The 24786-nt window shown below is 37.1% G+C and overlaps 1 protein-coding gene across 1 annotated transcript in view; it reads right to left on the minus strand.

Moving 5' to 3' along the window:
- KNL1 (kinetochore scaffold 1) overlaps positions 1 to 24786 on the minus strand; it is a 60485-nt gene that overhangs the window by 34759 nt on the left and 940 nt on the right. The window contains exons 2-9 of the mRNA XM_010598347.3: positions 15688 to 15739; positions 15148 to 15187; positions 14120 to 14179; positions 12075 to 12136; positions 4502 to 4554; positions 4224 to 4257; positions 2067 to 2104; positions 93 to 145 (exon numbers count right to left, since the gene is read on the minus strand). Coding sequence (XP_010596649.2) covers positions 93 to 145; positions 2067 to 2104; positions 4224 to 4257; positions 4502 to 4554; positions 12075 to 12136; positions 14120 to 14179; positions 15148 to 15187; positions 15688 to 15722 — 375 coding nt within the window. The 5' untranslated portion in view covers positions 15723 to 15739. The remainder of the gene's footprint in view (positions 1 to 92; positions 146 to 2066; positions 2105 to 4223; positions 4258 to 4501; positions 4555 to 12074; positions 12137 to 14119; positions 14180 to 15147; positions 15188 to 15687; positions 15740 to 24786) is intronic.

Consider the following 24786-nt stretch of genomic DNA (forward strand, 5'->3'; position numbering starts at 1 on the left):
AGTCATGCCATTATCATTTAAAAAATTTTTTTTTAATAAGTTTGAGTTGTCAAGAAAGGTTAAGATATGAAGGCACTTGCATGAACACATACCTCTCTCTGTTGCATCTGGTTTTGAATGGGGGCACAAAGCAATGTGTTCATCCCTATTGAGAAAAAAAGAAAAAAAATTATAGTCAGTAACTTAAACATTACATATTACCAGGGGCCTAATTTTCTCTCCTTAGATTCTTCATCAGTTATAGGTATTTACTGAGGCTGTTCATAAGAATTATTATACTTATTAAGACTTTTAATGGTCCTGTCTTAGTGCCAGAGTGATCCTCCATGTGATTAAAATCTTTTTTAGAACATGGTAAAGGCTTTAAAGGCTATGACTGGTGGGAATTTTAGACTACTTTTTTTTTCTTTCAATTATTCATTTTTATTTCCTGGTAATTAGAGGTTACATTATGAAGAGTGCCAAGCGATGAGACTAAAAGGGCAAGATTTTGAAAGGTCCATTCTGTGTGAAGGAATCTAGATGTTCCCAGGATGACATATGCATTTTATAAAAAATAATTCCAGAGAAGAAGAAGAAAGTAAATTCAAAAGAAGACAGTCAATGAGGAAGCTACGACAATAATTCAGATACAACCATGATGAGAGTTTATGCTAGGGTACAAGGCAATGAGAATGGAAAAAAGGGATTAGACTCAAGACATTTTAGAGTTGAAATATAATGGTATAGGTAACAAACTGGACTTTGGAAATAAGGAAGGGATTGAAGACGGTATTCTGAAACGAAATACATTTTAAAATACTTAAGTTTAAAGGCAAATCTTTATAACATTTTAAAGATTTATGGCAACTTCAAGTGTATATGATGACATAGGTATAGGCTTTTTACCAAAATCTTTACTTATACACCAGGCTTCCATTCATTGATTCAATAAATACTGACTCAGAATTTATTATGGGCCAAAAACTGAGCTACCACTGAGGCACAAAAAAAGAACAAGACAAATATGCTGGCCTCAAGGAGCTTATGAGAGCTGGAAGTAAATCCCTAAAATACAATGTGATAAATTCTATAACAGGCTGAAGAATAAAAGCCATGCTGTGAGAGCACAGAAGAGTGTGGTTTTGTCAGAGAAGGCTCCATCTAAGTCAGTGTCACTTAAAGTATGGTGCCAGTCTGTGAACTGCTTGTTACCAATTCACGGTAAGAAGCTCGTAGCAAATGTAAATCACATACTACTTCCTTTGTTTAAGAAAGCCTTGCTAAGAAAAAAATGGCAGCTAAACCAAACAAGCGGCTCAGTGTCATAGGTGATTTACATTCTAGCACAAGCTCTTTTTCTGCAATGGATTGTAACAGTTTGTGGACAGGCTATTTTGAATAGCACTGAAGTAGAATCTTGGTAATGAGAAGATAGCTAGGCAAATTAGAGAAGGAAAAACACCTTAAGTAGAGGAAATAGTATTTACAAATGCATAGAGGCAGAAAACAAGTCTACGGAACGAGCTGTAATTACCTCATCATGGGCTAGAACATAGGATATTTGAAGGGATTTTTAAGTCAGTTCTAAGGAGTATGGGCTTTATGTTGTAAACAAAAAAAGTACCATTGAACAATTTTAAGCTAGGAGGTAATACATCAGATTTAGAAATATGTATAATGGTTTGGAAGGGTAAGAGACAAAATACAACAGTCCAAGAAAGAGTAATGCGAACTTAAAGCAGTGGCATAAGAATAGGGAGTAGTTCACAGATTTGCAAGTCACGTAGGAGGCAGAATAGAGAGAAAGTAGGGCCAAAAGGATCTGCAGAGTGAAGGAAAAATTTGAAATGATGCCTTTATTTCTGATTTGAGTAAATGACTGAATACATGAAAGTCCAAGATACAGAAAATAAGAGGACCATCAGGTTTGAGAGAAATAGTGAATTTTTGAACCTCTAAAGCCTTTGCGTAAAAAACAAATGTTTCTTCACATACTTTTTATTTCATGGTTCCTGTGTACATTACCGAGGAATCCGATACAGGAAAAAGTGTACGGTATAAAAAGTATTCTGGTTCATACTCACCAGTAATCTCCCAGTGATTATCTTCTGAATTTTTATTCCTAAAAATTAAAAAATTTTCATAACGTATTTGTTGTTATCAGCTGCCATCATGTTGATTCCGACACATGATGACCCCATTAATGTAGAATACAACTACTCCATAGGGTTTTTAAGGCTGTAGTCTTTCAGAAGCAGATCACCAGGCCTGTCTTCCAAGGCATCTCCGGGTTGGTTTGAACTGCCAGCCTTTAGGCTAGCAGTCAAGTGCTTAACCATTTGAGCCAAGGGAGCCCTGGTGGTGCAGTGGTTAAAGAACTTGGCTGCTAACCGAAAGGTTGGCAGTGCAAACACACCAGCAACACTGTGGAAGAAAGATGTGGCAGACTGCTCCCATAAAAGATTATAGCCTTGGAAGCCCTATGGCACAGTTCTACTCTGACCTATAGGGTCACTAGAAGTTGGAATCGACTTTGGCAGTGGGTTTGGTTTGGTTTGGTTGGGACTCCTAATAGTGTATACTCAAAATAATTAACAAGAATCACAGCATTTGACTAAATAAATGTTGACACAGACATATAATAGATTATAATAGACTATGGTAGACCTATACATTATGACATAGGAAATGCTACAAAACATTTTATTAAGTGATCCCATTTTTGTTTTGCTTAAAAAAAAAAAAAAAAAACCTAGATATAAACATGAAAAAAAATTTTATGTATATATATAAACATGCGCTTGTATGTATATAGGAAAGCTGGTGGCCTAGTGGTTAAGAGTTGGGCTGTTAACCAAAAGGTCAGCAGTTCGAATCCACCAGGTGCTCATTGGAAATCCTATGGAGCAGTTCCACTTTCTCCTATAGGGTGGCTATGAATCGGAATTGACTCAGTGGCAATGGGTTTGGTATTCTGGATATAAATAGAAAATTTCGCAGAGACACTCAAAATTATCAACAGTGGTTTATCTACGGGGAGTGGACCACCTGAGGAAAAGGGAATAGGTTTTTACTTTTTACTTGATGCCCCCTGTACCTTTTTGAAACTATGAACACTATTACTTTGGTCTCTTCGTTTCTCAACATTTTAATCAAAAAATTTTTTTTGATAGGTAATACATTCACATAGTTCTAAATTAATAAAGCACCAAAGTCTCCCTTCCAACATGAACCTTCTAGCCAACTAGCTCCTTTCTCTGTATGCAGTCAATCATACCAGTTCCTCGTGATCCTTCCAGAGATATCCTGTGCACATATAAGTCAATACAGATACGTGTGCCTTGTATATATGCATATACACATGTGTGTAAATATATATAAACACCTACACATATGTACATGTATACACACACATGCCCCACACACTTCGTTTTGCATCTTGCCTTTCACCCTAAGTAATACGGCTTAGAGACTTTTCTATATCAGTACGTTAAGAAAATCTTTTCTTTTCCCCCCCGCTGCATACTAGTCAATTATATGGAAATTTTACAATTTATTTAACCAGTCTCTTACTGATGGATCCTTCAAACCTTGTGCTATTATAAGAAATAATGTTGCAGTGAATAACAAACATTACATTCATTACAAATATTACAATTATATTGATGAAATAAGTTCCCAGACATAAAATTGCCCAGTTAAAGAGCAGGTGCATTTAAATATTTGAACAATTCTGCAAAATTGCCTTCCACAGAGGTTATCCCAATTTATAGTTCCGCTAGTAATTAGTGTCTTTTTACCTATATCCTTAACTAATAAAATAAAATGGGCATCTCTGTATAGTTTTAATTTGTATTTTTCTTATGATGAATGAAGATAAGCATCTTTTTATTTATTCAAGAGTTATTGGTATTTATTTTTCTATGTATTAATATTATGATAAAGATTAATTTAGAAAAATCTGAAAGCTTAGAATTTATTGTTTTGTACAAGCTGATGTATTTTAAGGACTTATATACGAGAGTAGAGTGTTCCACCACTCTATTAAAACTACAAGCTGTGTAATATACCTATTTATCAGATGAAATGCTATACTGAATTCTGCAAAGAATTTGTTTTTGAATTAATTCTAAATATTCCATGAAAGAGACATAAAAAAATATTAAAAAAAAAAACTTCACTCATTTAATAGGAATAAACAACTTCATTTATATAATTTGAACCATAATTTCCTTACTTACTGCATAAGCAGAGCATTTTCTCCTGCTTCTTTTCCTATAAATAAAATAAAAATTAAATTTGTTCAAGGATAAATTGATAAAGCATTAGAAAAATTATGTAAGGATATTGATGACAATAAAAAAAGTATTACCACCCACCCTGCTTCCTACCCCCATGGCTCAAGTTATACATTTAAAGCAGTAAGACAGGAAATGATTTATATCAATTACCTGGTTAGATGGTCACAGTAAAATTTTAAATAAAACAGGTTTAGCAGGAATTGCAGTGACATATTTACCTGCAATTTCTGACTTTCTCGATATTTTTGTATGAGACTCTGCCTGGAATATCCTAGAAGAGAAAAAAAAAAGATTATGGAAAGTTGGCAATTTTCAATTAGACTCTTGATGTTAATTTATAGTCTGTTTTGAGCTAGGTAAAAGTAAAACTTTGATTGCGGTTTCCTCTTTGCTATTTCACGTAGTATTACTTCTGAAATGTCAAAGTTAGATTACCACAGTAAAATCTGCTATGGTTTTCTAATGAGCTCTGGCCTAATCATTCTTTTATCCTTCTCAATAACCTAAAATACTCATTTAAAATCTTTTATTAAGCACCCATTACGTAGCTGGTGGAGCCCTGGTGGTACAGTGGTTAGGAGCTATGGCTACTAGTCAAAAGGTCGGCGGTTTAAATCCACCAACCGCTCCTTGGAAACCCTATGGGGCAGTTCTACTCTGTTCTGTAGGGTCACTATGAGTCCGAATCAACTCAACAGCAATAGGCTTGGTTTTGTTTATTAGCCTGGAACTATACTAGAGCCTGGCATTCAATCGCGTGATCCTTGACCTCAAAGAGCTTCCACTGTAAGTAGAGAGCTGGAACAAGCACATAATATTATAAACATCATCTCACTGATTTTTGATATTAATAGTTGAGATAAGGTAGGACCTCAGAGGAAGGGATCCCTTTTTACTGGAATGATCAATAATAAGCTTCATGGAGAAGGTAGCATTGGATATCTGCCTTGAAGAACCTGACCCATTCTATTTTGCTAATATTGAGTACCTCCATTATGCAGAAGCTAATCTTAAATACAAGTAAATCTTACATCAATTACAAAAAAAGCAGCAAACATGTGGGGACCGTGCTCTCGGGGAACATCTAGCTCAATTGGCATAACACAGTTTATAAAGAAAATGTTCTACATTCTACTGTGGTGAGTAGTGCCTGGGGTCTTAAAAGCCTGTGAGCAGCCATCTAGGATACTCCACTGGTCTCACCCCTTTAGGAGCAAGGAAAAATGAAGAAAACCAAAGATAAAAGGGAAAGATTAGTCCACAGCACTAATGGACCACATCTACCACGGCTTCCACCAGACTGAGTCCAGTAGAATTAGATAGTGCCTGGCTACCACCACTGACTGCTCTGACAGGGATTACAATAGAGGGTCCTGGATAGAGCTGGAGAAAAATATAGAACAAAATTCTAACTCAAAAAGAAAGACCAGACTTGCCGGCCTGACAGAGACTGGAGAAACCCTGAGAGTATGGCCCCCAGACACCCTATCAGCTCAGTAATGAAATCACTCCTGAGGTTCACCCTTCAGCCAAAGATTGAACAGGCCCATAATACAAAACAAGACTAAAGGGGCACACCAGCCCTGGGGCAAGGACTAGAAGGCAGGAAGGGACAGGAAAGCTGGTAATAGGGACTCTAATGTTGAGAAGGGAGAGTGTTGACATGTCGTGGGGTGGTTAACCAGCGTCATAAAACAATAGGTGTACTAGCTGTTTAATAAGAAACTAGTTTGTTCTGTAAACCTTCATCAAATGTACAAAAAAAAAAAAAAAGCAGCTAACATTTACACTGTGCATTTTTACATGCATTTTTAATGCTTACGAAAACTGACTGCAAACCCTGAGCTCATAACTACAAAGCTGTATTTGACACAACTTTTCTACAAATGAATACAAAATAGAAGCCTTTTTATTCAATATTAACAGGATTAGTAGGTAATTAATTAGCCAAAAAATATCTGTTAAAAATAAGGACTCATACTGATTCATATGTACTTAAACTTTTTTTTTTAATTAAAACATACATGGATTTTAAGCAAATCTCCTAATGTCAATCCCAGTCCCATACTCTGAGTATGGATTTACTGGTACAGTTTTAGTGTATTTAAAGTGGCATAAATACTTTTAAAAAAACTTGAAAAGCAGTAAGAAGTCAGAATGTTAAATTTTTAGGAAGCATTTCCCTTTTAGAATTGTTTCACCCATACCAAATTTGAACATTCACCTTTATCAAGTTTTCCCTAAGCAGTCAATGAAATTTTCATAATTACCTTTCTCTTTCAGCTCATTTTCATTAGTTTATATAATATTAAATTATATAATTACAACAAAAACTTCAACTGAGTAAATAGGATAAACACTTCTTGGTAAGCTTACCTTTCATCTCTTAGGACCCAAAGTTTATGGGCATAACAGTATTCAGTGTGCTGTAGGTATCAATATGTTTTACAAGGGAAATGCGGAATTGATAGGTTAATTCTAGCAAGTGGAGACTGTTCGAGAGATTTTACTACAATTGCTTCTGTATCTGGAATCCTGTACTTCCTTTTCAATTAATCTATTTTAACAAAGAATAGCCTTTTTGAAATACTATTTATAAATTGTTCAATGTTATTCAAATTGACACTCTCATTGATAACATTATTGTTACTTCCAGTTGCCAAGTTGGCTCCAACCCATGACACCTTATGTATAACAGAACAAGACATTGTCTGGTCTTGGACCACCTTCTTGACGTTGGTATGTTTGAGTCCATCGTTGCGGCTATTGTGTCAGTCCATCTCGTTGAGGGTTTCTCATGTTTTTTACCTCATCAAACATGATGCTGTTTTGTACTGATTGGTCTTTTCTGATGACATATCCAAAGTAAGTGCTTCTAAGGGACATTCTGGTTGTGTTTCTTCTAAGACTTATCTATTTGTTCTTTTGGCAATTGATGGTATATTCAATATTCTTCACCAGCATCACACTTAGAAGGCATCAATTCTTCTGTCTTCCTTTTCATTATTACTTTCACATGCATGAGGTAATCAGAAAGGCCGTGGGTGAGTGAGGTGTACCTTACTCATCAAAGTGACATCTTTGCTTTTTAAAACTTTGAAGAGGTCTTTTGCAGCAAATTTGCCCAATGCAACACATTCTTTGATTTTTTGACTGGTGCTTCCATGGCGTTAATTGCTGATCCAAGTAGAATGTAATTGTTGACAACATCAATTTCTTCTCCATTTGTCATGATGTTCTTTATTGGTCCAGTTGTGAGGATTTTCATTTTCTTCACATTCAGGTTTAATCCCTAATGATGGTTGTAGTCTTTGACCTTCATCAGTAAGTTCTTCAAGTCATCTTCATTTTCAGCAAGCAAGGTTGTCTCTCCTGCATATCTCAGGTCTTACAGCAGAGTAATAACATATACCGTCTTATTGTGGCCATGTAATAACATTACAAGCTATGCGAGGACTATTATTTCCATCCTAAAAAGGAGAAAACTGATGCTCTGATAAGTTAAGTGACTGGCAGTAGGAGATGTAGCCACGAGACCAGAAGAACTGGATGGTGCTTGGTTGCCATTACTGAACACTTTGATCAAAGACTCTACAGAAGAATCAAGATCAAAATGGGGGGTGGGGGGATGTGGAACAGAATTTCAGATTCTCATGGAATCCACACTTTCTGCAGCCACTGAGGCTGGATGATCCTCCAAAACTATTGTCTTGAGATAAACTTTAATCCTTAAACTGAAACTATTCCCTGAAGTCATCTTTAAATCAAACAATAGTTTAGCTTAATTAGTAAAGAATGTTTGCCTTGAGCATTGTAGTCTTTTAAAGAATTATCTGTGTCTGATCAATTGGCAACCAAAAAACCAAACCAAAGCCGGTGCTGTCTAATTAGTGGATTCCAACTTACAGTGACCTTATAGGACAGAGTAGAACTGCCCTATGGGGTTTTCAAGGAACGCTGGTAGCTTCGAACTGTCAGCCTTTGGGTTAGCAGCCATAGCTCTTAACTACCATGCCACCAGGGTTCCAAACTGGGAATAAAAAAAAAAAAATAGCAACTCGAAAAGTCAGATCAGAAACTTAGGGGGCAATGAGTTTACGTTAATGGTCCAATAATTTAGAAAAGGATAGCCAGAATGGTGGCACAACTTGAAGAATATAATCAATGTCACTTAATTGCACATGTAGAAATTGTTGAATTTTGTTGTGTATGTTGTCACCAAAAAAAAAAAAAAAAAAATCTATACAAAGATCAGAAGAAAATATATGACTAAAAAAAAATAATAATTGAGATTTGGCATTTTAAGCACAATCTGGAAACCAGGAACCATAAAGGAAAGGATGGGCATATTTGATCATATAAAAATTTTTAAATTATAATACAGAAAAATGCCCAATAAGCAAAATCGAAATGGATACAAAAATTTGCAAAATAGAAGAAAAAGGGTTGATGTCTCTAACCGTTAAAGAACTTTAACAAATCAAAAGAAAAAACCCAATTATTCAGATCAAGAATGACCTAGAAACAATGACCAACCAGTAGCGGTGAGGCACTATTGCATCTAGAATGTAGTCTCCAAACGTCATCTCTGACTAAAAGTAACCAGGGCTCCTTGGAGAAATGGCTGATTCTATGTCTAAAGCAGAACATACACAAAATGAACACGAATATCTTGTTATACCATAAAGAAAAAAGCTACCAAAGATTATTGGGGTTGGGTCAAAAGGTCAGAAGTCAAACTAAAAAAATTACACTGGCCAAAGTTAGAATAATTTGAGTGTCAATAAAAACAATAACTGCAATGTACTGAAACACATCAAATATATTAAAGTCCATGAGTTCATAAAAATAGTAGGAAAAAATATCAAACTCATTAGTCAACCTTGAAGGATGCCAGAAAACCGACTCATTAGTATACCGAAAACTGATAAATAAAGGAGAAAAAGAAATCAAGCATTTAATCTGCCTTTCCTGTATGAATCATAAGTCAGAGTAACCAAACAGCTGATAAGGGAAAGTCTCTCTCGGTAGAATTGCTGCTAATAAATGAAGAAGAAATAACAGATTGAGAATATTATCAACTTGCAAATTCTAAAGAAATAACGGATCTAGGCAGTAATCATCAATGGTTGTTATATCACACAGAAAAAGAGATAACAGTACATTAAGTGCCATCTGATAGATAGGCACACCTATAAAATATTCTGTTAAAAAAAAAATCAAATCTAAATCAAATCAAGCCTTCAGACCCAGTTATCAGGAAAAATCTAGAGAACAAAGGAACATATTAAACAACACCATGGGGATGTAATTTGCAAAATCCAGAATGTGGGACCCCCCTAAAGGAAAACTTCTGGTCATGAAAGAGTCAGGCATCATCCTAATTTCTATTCATGGTTAAATTGATCTAAGAGCTTACTTCACAAAAGGCCAAGCTGAGGTACTCTGAGGTATACAGAAAATGAAATTTGAAGAAGGTAATGGGGCAGTTCTACTCTGTCCTATAGGGTTGCTATGAGTTGGAATCGACTCGAGGGCACTGGGTTTGTTTTTTAATATTAAACAGAAGGACTGTCTTTATGGCAGCTAAAAAGAGGCTTTGTTTACAGAAAAACAGCTACCCTGGAACACCACCAGATCTCCTCTCCAGCCATAGGAATGTCTTGCAAAAAGCTGGTTCAGGAAAACCCAACCCATTTAATGATGAGTAAAAAGCACAGAAGAAGCCACGGTGGTACAAACAGTTAAGCACTCAGCTGCTAAGTGAAAGGCTGGTAGTTCAAATCCCCTCAGCAGTTTCACAGGAAAAAGACCTGTCAGTCTGCTTCTTTAGAAACCCTCTGGGGCAGTTCTACTCTCACATGGGGTTGTTAGGAGTTGGAATTGACTCAGCACCCAACAACAGCAATAAAAAGTAGAGAATCTGTAAAGATATCTGTCATGGATTGAATTGTGTCCCCCAAAATATGTATCAATTTGACTAGGCCATGATTCCCAGTATTGTGTAATTGTCCATCATTTTGTCATCTGATGTGATTTTCCTATGTGTTGTAAATCTTATCTCTATGATGTTAATGAGGCAGGACTCAATCTACAAGATTAGATTGTGTTTTAAGCCAATCTCTTTTGAGATATAAAAGAGAGAAGTGAGCAGTGTGACATGGGGATTTCATACTACCAAGAATGTAGTGCCAGGAGAAGAGTGCGTCCTTTGGACCTGGGGTCCCTGTGCTGAGAAGCTCCCAGTCCATAGGTCAATTGATAAGGACTTTCCTACAGAGCCAACAGAGAGACAACGCCTTCCCCTGGGGCTGATGCCCTGAATTTGGACCTCTAGCACACTAGACTGTGAGAGAATAAACTTCTGTTTGTTGAAACTATCCACTTGTGCTATTTCTGTTTTAGCAGCACTGGATAAATCAGACCACAGGATAAAAAAGAAGAAAAACATAGCATAACTTATTAACAAAAGAAAAGCACTCATCAGAAAAATGTTGCCTCAGAGCAGATAAAAATTGCGTACACACAGTTTGATACCTACTTAACATAACAAAGCAATCATCTCTACGAAAAAAATCGAGGAAGAGATGGTAAGACAGCAGGAAATGAAACATAAATAGGCGAAAACTAAGGAAAGAAGCGGAAGAAAAGGTAAAACCATTGTGGAATGAAGTCAAAACTGGAAGAAGCACAAAAATGAAAAAGCACTTTGTGGTACAGAACAGAGAAAATTAGAAAAGTGAACAAAGTAAAATAAAGTAAAAAAGAATTAAGGGAAAAAATAACACGTGCTGAAGAAAAGCACGTATTATATATAGATATAAAACTCTACAACTTGAAAATATAAACTACACCTTCTTTTCAAGTACCTTTGGAACATTCACAAAAATCGATCACATAAAAATCACAAATACAATTTCAACAGAAATAAAAATATTACAGATTTACATTCTCTTGCTTCATTACAACTAAAAATGAACGACGTCCTAGAAATAAGAGCTATCACACGAATAGACACACGCACACCCATGTTCACTGCAGCATTATTCACAATAGCAAAAAGATGGAAACAATGTAAGCACCCATCAAGAGACAAATGGATAAACGAATTATGGTATATACACACAATGGAATACTACCCAACGATAACGAACAATGATGAATCTGCAAACCATCTCACAACATGGACGAATCTGAAGGGTATTATGCTGAGTGAAATAAGTCAATCACAAAAGAAGAAATACTGTATGACACCACTATTATAAAAACTCAAGAAAAACATTTATACACATAAAGAAACAATGTTTGATGGTTACAAAGGAGGGAAGAGAGAGAGAGAGGAAAACACTAACCAGATAGTAGAAAGTGGTAACTTTGGTGAAGGGTAAGACAGTACACAATACTGGGGAAGTTGGCACAACTTGACCAAAGCAAAGCCATGTTTAAGAATATACCCAGCAAAGCACATAACAATTCAACAATTTCTACTTGTATTATTTAGTGACATGGATTATACTCTTCGAGTTGTGCAATCATTCTCACCCTCCTTTTCTGAGTTATTCCTCCCTCATTAACATAAATTCACTACCCCCTAAGGTTCCTATCTATTGAGTTGCTATTGCCAATTTGATCCCATATAGATAGTTCTGAATAACAACCTTTTAAATAACAACTCTAATGTTTATCTAACTGAGACAGATTATCTAAGTTACTTAGTAACAAAACATTTGGTTTGGGACCAAAAAAAAAAGCATTACCTATAACATCTCAATGTTTCTCCTTTTAACTTACTTTATAGTATCTGCGAAGCTGACTCGACGAGAGCTTTTCCTATTTCTCACAGCATTGGGTTCCTAAGGGCAAAAAATACATGGTATAATTCTTAATAAAACCACTGTAAATTAGGTCTCCAGAGTACTAACTATGAACAGAGATCAGATCTTAATTAATTCTGATTTAATTTGATATGACTCTCAAAATATCCCAATGTAGAACTTAGCAAACATGAATATGATTTCCAGTGTGAGTGATAATAAGCATACGGACATAAATAACACACATTTAAGAAAGGTGATTACCCTTCTTACCCTTTCTCACTCCTATTAAATGGCTATTTTGCTATCAAGAAGAAGAAAAAGGGAGGACAAAGCAAGTGATACACTGCTTGTTATGGTGCTTATACTATAATACACTATTTTTTATTTTCTTTCCCCACCTTCCTTCTTAACAAGAGCAAACACTTCTACTCACACAGTTATCAAACACAAATAACAAACAGAGAGAAACAAACAAAATTCAATATTTTACTGGAATATTACTGGATTAATTCTGAATATCTGAGCATCATTTTTATAATAAACCATCAGGAATAGTTATTCCCTCTGCATCCAGCAGTATATGTGGTTAAGGCCCTAGCAGACACCATAAGTAATATTGAGCCTAATATGACAACGATAATACTGACATAGTAAATACTGGGACTAAGAGAGATTAATATATTTCTTACTCAAAAAAAAAAAAAAAAAAAGCTGAAATTTGTGTGGTATTTAGAAACAGCACTGAACTTGAAATGAGATTAGAGTTTCAATATGAGGCCTGCCACCAACTAGCTGTTTGGACAAAACACTTAACCTCTTTGGATCTCATTTCTCATCTATAAAATGAAGGAACTCAGATTCAAGATTACTGATGAGGTCCTGTTGGACACATGAGTCTATGAATCTGTCATTTTCTCACCCGACATTGATTCAATTAAAAAAAAAATACAAACACACCAGGCCCTGTGCTCAGTGATGGAAATACAGTGGTAAAGGAAACACTGCCCTAGTGGGGAACAGATTAATGGCAAGACACACATTAAAACAAAATTCACACAAATATAAAATTCAAGTGTAAAAAGTGCTTTAAAGGAGAATACATAAAAGATCTAAGTTAGCTTTGAAATCAGGGAAGGTTTCTTTGAGGAGGTAGATTGAAGTTGAGACCTGAAGGATTAGGTAGAATTGGGTAGGGGGGAAGCATTCTAGGCAAAGGCCGTGCAGTGGCCCTAAACCATTTCTCGATACATTTGAGAAATAAAAAGATTAGAGAGGCCAAAGCAGAGTGAGCATTCAAAATTATACGATCTCCAAAGCTATGTGCATTTCACTGATCAACAAAACGTACTGAAAGCCAACTATGTACCAGGTAACATATACATAAAACACATGAAAAAATTCCTATCCTCAAGGAGTTCTCAATTTCGCATGGACAGAAGTAAAACATTACAACAGAAGGTGTTAAGTGATGATTTTCTGAAAGAAGTTGAGTCTTGGAGGACAAGTAGGAATTAACCAAATAAAGAAGATGGGGCTGGAGATTTATGATAAAGCAAGTATGATAAAAAGTCGATTGTAGAATCTAGGTGATGAATACCAGTATATAAGCATTCACTGTCAAATGCCACTTTTCCCTAAGTTTGAAAAAGTTGTAGTAACATGTGAGGGGGGCAGAGAATGAGAGACTAGCCATCTAGACAGAGGGAAGAGCGTATGTAAATATTTGCAGACTTGACAGCTCACATGTTACTTGGATAATAATAAGCGATTCTGAACGGCAAAATACACGTGTGAGAGTGGCAAGAAAGAAGACTGGAGAAGCAAACAGGTTAAAAATCATGAATGTCAGGCATGTTAAAGTGTTTGAATTTTAACCTGAAGGACATGGGATGCTTACTTGTACACATTCAATTGGAAGTCATTTATGATATTCTCTCTTCATATAGTTAATAAAGTTCCTGTCTACTAAAAAAATCACTGCAAATAGCCATTTATAAAGAATTTGCACTAGAGACTTACCTGAACTGCTTCATTCTCACCTCTGAGGTCCTGAAGAGGACTCCTTGGGGGTTTCAAAATCTAGAGGTAATAGAATTATTCAAGAAAATTTGGCATATCTATTCGTACTCAGTTCAAGTTACACCATGAATAGAAAGGTAGACGTGTAAAAATTCTCACAAAAACCTCTAAAACTCCTCAAATTCGTACTGCTGTATGCTATGCCCTGAGGCTGGTGACATTTCTGGAACACCTGGTCAGTAAATTATGCCTAAAATTTTTCCTATCTTTGGACTTTCAGTTTCATAAGCCAATTAATATACATTTTTTGCTTAAATCATTTTGAGTTAGTTCTTCTGTGTCTTACAACAACTTTGTACATGTTAAGTATATTTTTAAACAGCTTTACTGAGGTATAATTAACATACCATAAAATTCACCTGTAATTGTACAATCTAATGTTTTTAAAATTGTGAAAATATACATAACGAAATATTCCAACTTAAGAATTTCTACATATACAACTCAGTGACATTGACTGCATTCTTCAAGTTGTATAGCCATTCTCACTATGCTTTTCGAAATCATTCCACCACCATTAACATAAACTCAGTGCCCCCCAAAACAAAAATTCCCCCTTTTGCTCTCCCTCCCATCCCTGGCAACCACTAGTAATCTTTGGTTTCTATGTATTTGCTTATTTCATATAAGTGAGATCATACAGTAATTGTCTTTTTGCAAATGACACTTTGATCAAAACGATGTTTTCAAGGTTCACGCACACATCAGGACTTCATTTCTCCTTATGGCTGATTAGTATTCTATTATAGGTGTACATCACATTTTGTTCATCCATTTACCTGTTGATGGATATTTCAGTTGACAATCTGATGGCTTTTATGTAAATTTTTAAAATTGTGTAAACAGGTCAAATATGTGAGTCTTTATTCATAGTGAATAGGAAGTCAGTGGAGGTAGGTGGGGAAGACACAATCAAAGTTGCTGTGGTATATAGTCACCATTCAATAAAAGGGAAAAATGTTTCTTACTGAGGAGTGTCGTCTTCTAATAGTTTTCGCTATCTTGTCACTGAAAGAGGAAAAGAACAGATATTTAGCTATACATTGGTAAAAGACTAAATTTCAAAAAAACATTATCTCAGCATCCCTTACATGCTTTTAAACTGGCCAGCACTTTCACGTAGCGCTCTGGGCAGCAGAATTTATATTACAAGATTTTAAATTCAGGATTTAAGAAGTCAATGTTTTAAAAAATACATAATGTGTAAAAGACTATCTCTTGAACAACAATGTAGTACAACATAATTTATGATATTTACAGAGATGTAATTGTAAGATAAACGGGCTATAAATCAAGAGACTCTAGCTCTGGTTTTACTACTGTGTGATTTTTAAACCAGATTTTGAAAATTCAAATGCCTATGGAAGACAAGCAGATAATTTGGCAGATGTAAGAAAAATAGAGAATGTTGAGACTGTAATGTTATGGCTAGGTCTTTTTTACTAGTTGGAAAATTATCTTTCTCTGATAAAGAGCATGACATTTTTAGCTATGCCGAATGAACTTACTTTTCTTCATTAGCCTCTGAACACAACCCTTCCATTTTTGAAGAAACTTTTTCTGTAAAAAATACACAGTATTAGAAAAGGTTAAGAAAGGAAGAAGAGAAATCACAATCTGTGAAGAGTTTAAGAGTGCACTCTGACTTCAGGGTTACATTCTGAGGGAAGACATAAAAAAAGAAACAAACTATATAATGAGGCAACATAAGAAAGTCTAGAGAGTTTAAACCACTCTGTAATAAAAAGTATAATCTAAAGTTTCCTCAGTTGGTCTCAGTTCCTACCTACCTCTTACTTGTGGAGCATGAATCTGTTTAAAGATATATATATTTTTGTAACCTGGTCCTGGTCCTAAATGTTTCATTTAGAATTTAACCAAAGAAATAGGGAAGTGTTCTGGCCTGAGTGGGGAGGGGAGAGAGACTAGCTGGATTTACTGAAAGGTGGGATGTCCAGTGTAATACCTGTGTGAGGAAAGACACTATTATTCATATAGGGCTCGAACCTGGAAACAGGGAGAGCTAGAGGTACTACAGTGATCTTAGAATCATAAGGACTGTCTGATAATGGAGATTACCCAGAGGAAGAAGAGTCAGAGCAGAAAAAGAGAAATGCTGGTGCCCTTGTTGGAATACCTGGTCATTAAGTTGGGCCTAAAGCCACTCCTATCTTTGGAGTTTACAGTTTTAAAAGCCAATAAATTACAATACATAACAAAGTAAAATAGTGCCTTTAAAGGTAAAAGTTTAACTATACAGTACTCTATTTTCATATTATGCACTGACTTTAGAACCTCACTCCTAGGTGAGATAAAATTCCATTTGCAGATTTAAAAAAACAGAATAGCTAGAGATTTTGACAACTATATCAGCATTTTCACCACAACACTAAATTAATACCATATACATAAACAGAGTCAATGTTCTTACTTTTAGTAATAAGTAAACAGGTACCTAAAAGATATTATCCTATTTTATGTGCATTCCTCTTACATAACAAAAGCCAAATTAGGGCACAATACTTCATAATGAACCTGAACTTCAAACTAACATAAAATTGTATCCAGTTAGCTGTCAATGTAGACAAGGTAGGGGCCCCTGGGTGATGCAAACTATTGACTATCAACCGAAAGGTCAGCACTTTGAGTCCACCCGGACGTGCCCCAGAAGAAACACCTGATGACCTGCTTCCGAATGATCACAATCCTGAAAACCCTACGGAGTGCAGATCTGTCTGCCACATGCGGGGTTGCCATGAGTTGGAATCAGCTCATGGCAACTGGTGGTAGACAAGATGGGCATTTTCTAGGGTTTGATCTCTGACCTCGTCTTGTTCTCCATCACTTTCTCGGGATGCATATCCATTCTTCTGATGTCATTTACCACCTGTTTACAGATAATACCCATATCTACTTAAGATAGTCTTTTAAATTTTTTTAAATTTCAGTTTTCAAAGTTACACATGCACATTATATGAATAAGGAACACTCCGGCTGTACTTCCAAGACAGATTTGCTTGTTCTTCTGGCAGTCCATGGTATATTCAATATTCTTCACCAACACTATAATTCAAAGGCATCGATTCTTCTTCAGTTTTCCTTATTCATTGTCTAGCTTTCACATGCATATGAGGTGACTGGAAATACCATGGCTTGGGTCCAGGTGCACCTTGGTCCTCAAAGTGACATCTTTGCTTTTGAACACTTTAAAGAGGACTTTTGCAGCAGATTTGTGCAATGCAATATGTCATTTGATTTCTTGACTGCTGCTTCCGTAGGCATTGACTATGGATCTAAGCAAAATGAAATCTCTGACAACTTCAATATTTTCTCCATTTGTCATGACGTTGCTTATTGGTCCAGTTGTGAGGATTTCTGTTTTCTTTATGTTGAGGTATAATCTATGTTGAAGGCTGTATCTTAATCTAACAATATCAAAAAAGCCAATGGCAAAATCAATGTAATGGTGAAACTTTGAAAACGTTCCCTTTGAGATCAGAAAAAAGAATGCTATTTCCACATCTATTAAATGTATCAAGTCTTAGTAGACCTATTTCCAATGCATATTCCAAATTCATTCACTTCTCTCTTTAGTGTCCCCCCATAGTTCAAGCTACCATCACCTATCTCTCATGTGGGATACTGCAATAGTCTCCTCAGTGGTCTCCCTGCTCTCATTCTTACTGTCACGATCCTTTCTCCATACAGCAGTCAGTTATCTTTCTAAAACATAAAATATATTTAAGACATTCCCTTTAAGTGGTTTCCTATTTATACTGAGACTAAACACTTCACTAGGACCTAACAAAAGAGCCCTGGTGGTGTAATGGTTAAGCACTTGGCTGCTAACCAAAAGGTCAGTGGTTCCAACCCACCAGCAACTAGACCTGGCAATCTGCTCCCTGTAAAGATGCAGCCTAGGAAACCCTACTAGGCAGTTCTACTCTGTCCTGTAGGGTCACTATGAATCGGAATTGACTCAATTTCACATAACAACGGGACCTACAAAGCCCTACGAGGTTTGTCACTGCTTGCCTCTCAGTCTTCACCTCATGCCGCTCTCTTCTTCACTCTTTATGCTAGCTAGCCACACTGGCCTTTCTACTCATGCGCACTCAAAGCTCTTTCCAGTCAATGTGTTTGTATTTCCTGTTCTCTTGGGGGGCCCTGGTGGCACAGTGGTTAAACACTACGGCTGCTAACCAATCTACCAGCCACTCCTTGGAAATTCCAAGGGGCGTTTTACTCCCCTATAAGGTAACCCTGGTGGAGCAGTGGTTAAGTGCTACGGTTGCTAACGAAGAGGTCAGCAGTTTGAATCCGCCAGGAGCTCCTTGGAAACTCTACGGGGCAGTTCTACTCTACTCCGTAGGGTCCTTACGAGTCGGAATCGGCTCAATGGCAGTGGGTTTGGTTTTTTTTTTTTTTTTTAATAGGCTCGCTAGGAGTAGAAATTGACTCGATAGCAACGGGTTTGTTTTTTTTTTGGGGGGGCTTATTCCCTCTTGGGAGCCTTGGAAATCCTACGGGGCAGTTCTACGTTGCCCTATAGGATCGCTATGAGTCAAAATAGACTCGATGGTAATGGGTATTCTCTCTTGGCAAGAAAGTACTCTTTGTAGCATTACCACAACTGTAATTTAAAAGTCTACATGTAAATTAATTATTCCTGTTATCTCCCCAAACTACCCCTGCCCCAACAGTAAATTCTGTGAGTATAGGGCTGGTATCTATGTTCGCTGCTATATTCTAAGAGCCTAGCGTGGTGCTCTGCAAACAGTAGGAGCTTAATAAATATTGAATGAGTAATTAAGAAACAAATATTTAAAGTTACTTTTATGATTACAGACTTGCATAATTTTTCTCATTTTCAAGATGGATCAATTAGTTCTACTCCATTTGTAAATAGCCCCGTGCGCCTGTCAGTTTGTCATACTGTGGGGGCTTGTATGTTACTGTGATGCTAGAAGCTATGCTGTGGGTATTCAAATACCAGCATGGTCACCCATGGTGGACAGGTTTCAGCTGAGCTTCCAGGCTAAGACAGACTAGGAAGAAGGACCTGGAAGTCTTCTGAAAAAAAAATTAGCCAGTGAAAACCTTATGAATAGCAGTGGAACACTGTCTGATATAGTGCCAGAAGATGAGCCCCTCAGGTTGGAAGGCACTCAAAAGACGACTGGGGAAGAGCTACCTCCTCAAAGTAGAGTCGACCTTAATGACGTGGATGAAGTCAAGCTTTCAGGACTTCCATTTGCTGACGCTGTATGACTCAAAATGAGAAGAAACAGCTGCAAACATCCATTAATAATAGGAACACAGAATGTACAAAGTAAGGACATCATGCTTGGTAAAGTTGAGGGTCAGTGCAAAAGAGGAAGACCCTCAATGAGATGGATTGACACAGGGGCTGCAACAATGGGCTCAAGCATAACAACAATCATGAGGGTGGTGCAGGAGTGGGGAGTGTCTCATTCTGTGGTACAAAGCGTGGCTATGAGTCGGAACCGACTTGACAGCACCTAACAACAAAAAAAAATTTGGAAATATTTTCAAACTCTGCATATATTCGAAGTTTACAAATAAAAATATTAAATACCATCAACTCAAGATCACATAAATATTTCTGCTATTTGAGATATAATTATCATTCTTGTCTAAACTGCAAACAAGTTGGAAATTCACTAATGAGATTGAAAGATTATTCTGGAGTCCCTTTTTTTTTTTAATATTCTATTATGGTTAAACCCTTGGTTATTGCCACATTGATTAGTTCCAAAACTGTGTGCCTGGTACCCAGGGGCAGGGCAGCAAACTCCCAGAGGTGTCCAGGGATATTTTAAGTTTTTGAGAGGAACGTGGCAGTTCCTGACATCTGTCAGGCAGTGTGTGAACTACTGGCTCAAAATAATGCCCATTCACATAACATTCATTTTGATGACATCATTAGTAAGCTGATTTTTGGCATTGCTGTGATAAAAAGCAAATACTTTTTATCGATATGGTACAGTAAATGAGGGTGGCAGTGTCCAATCTGATTCTACGGTTTGGGAAGGAGTGAAGTGTCCAATAGGCACACATTCCATTAGCTTGTGACTATCTAAACATATTACTTTTTCCTTTGATTTATGTGTATTATTTTTTCAAATAGCCATTAATGACTAGGACAAAAATACTTATTATTTAATAAGTAGAGCTGTTTAATAACTAACTAATAAGTAGAACTGTTAGGTATTTCTTTGGCCTAAGGGTACCATAAACCATGAAAGTTTGGGTACCTCTGTGTAAATAATCCGGAGGTCTGCAAACTACCACCACTGGGCCAAATTGGCCCTTAAGCTAAGATTGGCTTTTGCATTTTTAACAGGCTGCAAAAAACAAACAACAAAGATATGTGACAAAGACCATGTAGTCGCAAAGTCTGAAATATTTACTATCTGGATCTTCGTTTGCCGACTCCTACTTTTAGGTTACCAGTATCTAAAGTCAGTATTTTCCATTGTATTCACTGATAGAGGCTCTAGACCTGTCCTGTCCAATATGATATCTACTTAAGTTTAATTAAAATGAAATAAAATGAAAAATCCAGTTCCTCAGTCATAATAGCCACATTTCAAGTGCTCAGTAGTCACATGTGGCTAATGGGTATCAAGCTGGACAGTCTAGACATAAAACATTTCCATTGTCACAGGAGGGTCTATTGGACAGCGCTATCTTATTATTAATACCTAGAGTCAGAATCTTTCAGTCTTTTTTTAAAAATAATTTTATGTTGTTGTTATTGAGAATATGCACAGAAAAACATACACTAATTCAACAGTTTCTACATGTACCATTTAGTGATACTGAGTTGTATAACCATTCTCACCCTCCTTTTCTGAGTTATTCCTCCCCCATTAACATAAATCCACTGTCCCGTAAGGTTCCTATCTAATCTTTCAAGTTGCTATTGTCAATTTGGTCCCCTAACGATAGTTCTTAAAAGAGCATAATGCTCAAGACAGACATTTTTACTAGTAAAGCTAAACTATTGTTTGGTTTTAGGAAAACTTCAGGGAATATTTTTGGTTTAAGGTTTGAAGATTATGTCAGGGAAATAGTTTCAGGGGTTCATCTAACCATCAGGGCTCTGGGAAGTCTGGAGTCCATAAGAATTTGAAATTTGTTCCCCATTTTTCCCCTTTTCATCAGGATTCTTCTATGGAATCTTCGATCAAAATGTTCCGTAACGGTAGCCAGGCACCATCCATTTCTTCTGGTCTCAAGGCAAAGGAGGCAGTTGTTCACTGAGGTAATTAGCTACACATTCCATATCCTTTTCCTATTCCTCACTGTCTTCTTCTGTTGTTCCAGGTGAATAGAGACCAACTGTTGTGCCTTGGATGGCCGCTTGCAAGCTTTTAGGACCCCAGAGTCTCTGCTTCAAGCTAGGAGGTAGAACCAAAGCACTAAACATGTTATTAGGCCAATTAACTGGGATGTGCCATGAAACCATGACCCTAAACCTTCAAACCAAGAAACCAAATCCCATGAGGTTTTTGATTGTATATAAGCAGCCTCAGCAGCAACTCCTTTTTTGTTGTTGTTGTAGTAAATATATCTATCACATACCAATTCAACTTTTTTAGTGTGCAGCTAATTGACAGCAATTACAATCAGCTGTGGAACCCTACCCTTAATCAATGCAATTTTTCCGCCACTGTTAACCCCTTTTCCCCCTCTCTTCTACCCCCAATAGCCACTTATAAACTTTGTTCTCTATGCATTTGTCTTTTCTTGTCTTTTTATACAAGTGAGGTCATACAATATTTGTCCTTTTGTGATTGATTTATTTCACTGAGCATGATATTTTCCAGCTCCATCCCTATTGTAGCATTTATTAAGACTCTATTTCTCCTACTGGCTGAGTAGTATTCCATTGTATGCATGTACCATATTTTGTTTATCCAGTCGTCTGTTGATGGCATTTAGGTTGTTTTCACTTTATGGCTATTGTGAATAGTGCTGCAATGAATATTGGTGTACAAGTCTCTGTTTGAGTCTCTGCTTTCAAGTCTTTTGGGTATATGTCTAGAAGTGGAATTGATGGGTCAAATGGTAGTTTTATTTTTAGTTTTTTGAGCAATGGCCACACTTGTTTCCACAATAGCTGTACCATTTTCCATTCCCACCAGCAATAGATAAGGGTTCCAATTTCCCCACATCTTCATCAATATTTATTATTTATTTTTTAATCTTAGCCGTCCTAAAACCCATTGCCATCGAGTCAATTCTGACTTATAGCGACTCTACAGGACAGAATAGAACTGCCCCACAGGATTTCCAAGGAGCGCCTTGGGGGTTCGAACTGCTGACCTTTGGTTAGCAGTCTTAGCACTTAACCACTGCACTACCAGGGTTTCCATTTAACTATCTGAGTGGGAATGAAATGTTATCTCATTGTGGTCTTGACTTGCATCTCTCTGATGGCTAATGACACTAAGCATCTTTTCATGTGTTTGGTGGCCATTTGAATGTCCTCTTTGGTAAAATGTCTACTCAAGTCCTTTGTCCTTTTTATGATTGGGTTATTTGTCTTTTTGATGTTAAGCTATCAAAGTTTTATATTTTTTGGTTGTTAGATTCTTATCGAATATATGGTTTCCAAAGATATTCTCCCAATCCGTAGATTGTCTTTTCACTTTTTTGGCAAAGTCTTTTGACGAACAAAAGTTTTTAATTTTTACAAAGTCCCATTGATTTAGTTTTTTGCTATTTGCCTTTTTGTTATTAGATAATCCTTTGTTAAAAGCTAGGCCTGACAGCATTGCTCCTGCTTTTTCATCTAAGAATTTTATGGCTTTAGTTTCAACATTTAGGTCCTTAATCCATTTTGAATCTGTTTTTGTGTATGGTGTGAGGCATGGATCCTGCTTCATTTTTCTGTATGTGAAAATAAAATTTTCCCCATAGTCTCTTATTTAGCATCAAACACATCATTAATACTATCACTCAAAACATTTTTATTCAATTTATATCTATTTGTCATCTTGCAAACATTTCCAGCCATTCACATGGTCAAGAAGAATTATACTGTTTTGAAACCAATCTTTAATTACCAAAACTGTTGCTGTTGTTGTCATTAGCTGCTTTGTAGTTGCTCCCCTCTCCCACGGAGATCTCATGCACAGCTGAATGAAACACTGCCTAGACCGGCACCATTGCTATGACCTGTTGTGGACTGAACTATTGTGATCCATAGGATTTTCATTAGATGATTTTCAGATGTAAATTACTAGGCCTTTGTTCCTAGTCCATCTTAGTCCAGAAGCTCTGCTGAAACATGTTCAGCATGATAGCAACACACAAGCCTCCAGTGACAGGTGGGCAGTGGCTGCACATGACGCGCATTGGCCTTAATCCCTCAACTCTGTAAGTCATTCTACTCTTCAAGTCCACATCAAACGCCACCCTCCCCATGAAGCCCCTTTAGTCTCCATTACCAAAAGCATCAAACAAGCTCTCCCTTCTCTGTGCTCCCATACCACTTTAGAATACCTTATAATCCAGCCAAAATGCTCTTTAGAAGCATGTACTTTGGACACTTTATCAGGAGGGACCACCCCCTGGAGAAGGACAACATGCTTGGTAAAGTAGAGGGTCAGCGAAAATGAGGAGGACCCTCAAAGGGATGGACTGACACAGGGGCTGCAACAATGAGCTCAAGTATAGCAACTATTGTGAGGATGGCGCAGGATTTGGCAGGGTTTCATTCTGTTGTTCACAAGGTCGCTATGAGTGGGAACCGACTCAACAGCACCTAGCAATAACAATATAATCCTTTATATTCTATCTTGTATGATAGTTGTGTATGTTATTTTCCTTTCTGGACTGAAAGCTCCCCTGCATCATCAGTTCCTAGCCCTAGCACAAGACAACAAGGAACCCAGTAAATATCTGTGGAGTTCGATTGCTCCAATGAAAACTTCAATTCTAATATCTACAATAAGCTTCTGCTGTGGTCTTCATTCTGTATCTTTTATCTCTGTTAAAGCCTAATAAGCCTATCTGTAAAATTCCAACAGCAAATACTCTCCCTTCCTCAAACTCTAATATTGATATAAACAGCACGAAATTTTTAAAACCAATTTTGGCTTACCAACATTGGCTTTATTGGTTACTTCCTGTTAAGTGCTGCTAAACACTCCAACGAGAACTGTAAATAAATCATTACGAGCCGAGAGATTAAGACGACGTATTGCTGTAACTTCATTTACAGCTAAGAAAAGATAGGATCAGCAATACAAAGAGCCGTACGTGCCCTAAGGAAAGAGTGGCAGAGAAGCGACAACGAGTTCCAGAGCCCTGACAGAAGATGGCGGGGCGGGCCGGGCGCGGAGAGGGAGACCGACAAGCAATCCGAGGCGGCTGGAGGAACCCATGTATGCGTGAAGCCCTAGGAAAGAAGGTGGTGGCACAACGTGCAGGCCGCGGTGAGCGGGGTGAGGAAAGGGGCAGAGGTGCCTAGTCAGGGCCCAAGGCTTTCCGAGGCCGCCAGGCTGAGGGAGTGTCCCCCACCTCCAGGAGGCATTCCAATCGCTCAGACAAAACCCAAACCCCTCCCAGGA

This window comes from Loxodonta africana, chromosome 10, assembly GCF_030014295.1.
Source record: "Loxodonta africana isolate mLoxAfr1 chromosome 10, mLoxAfr1.hap2, whole genome shotgun sequence".
Classification (NCBI taxonomy): Eukaryota; Metazoa; Chordata; class Mammalia; order Proboscidea; family Elephantidae; genus Loxodonta; species Loxodonta africana.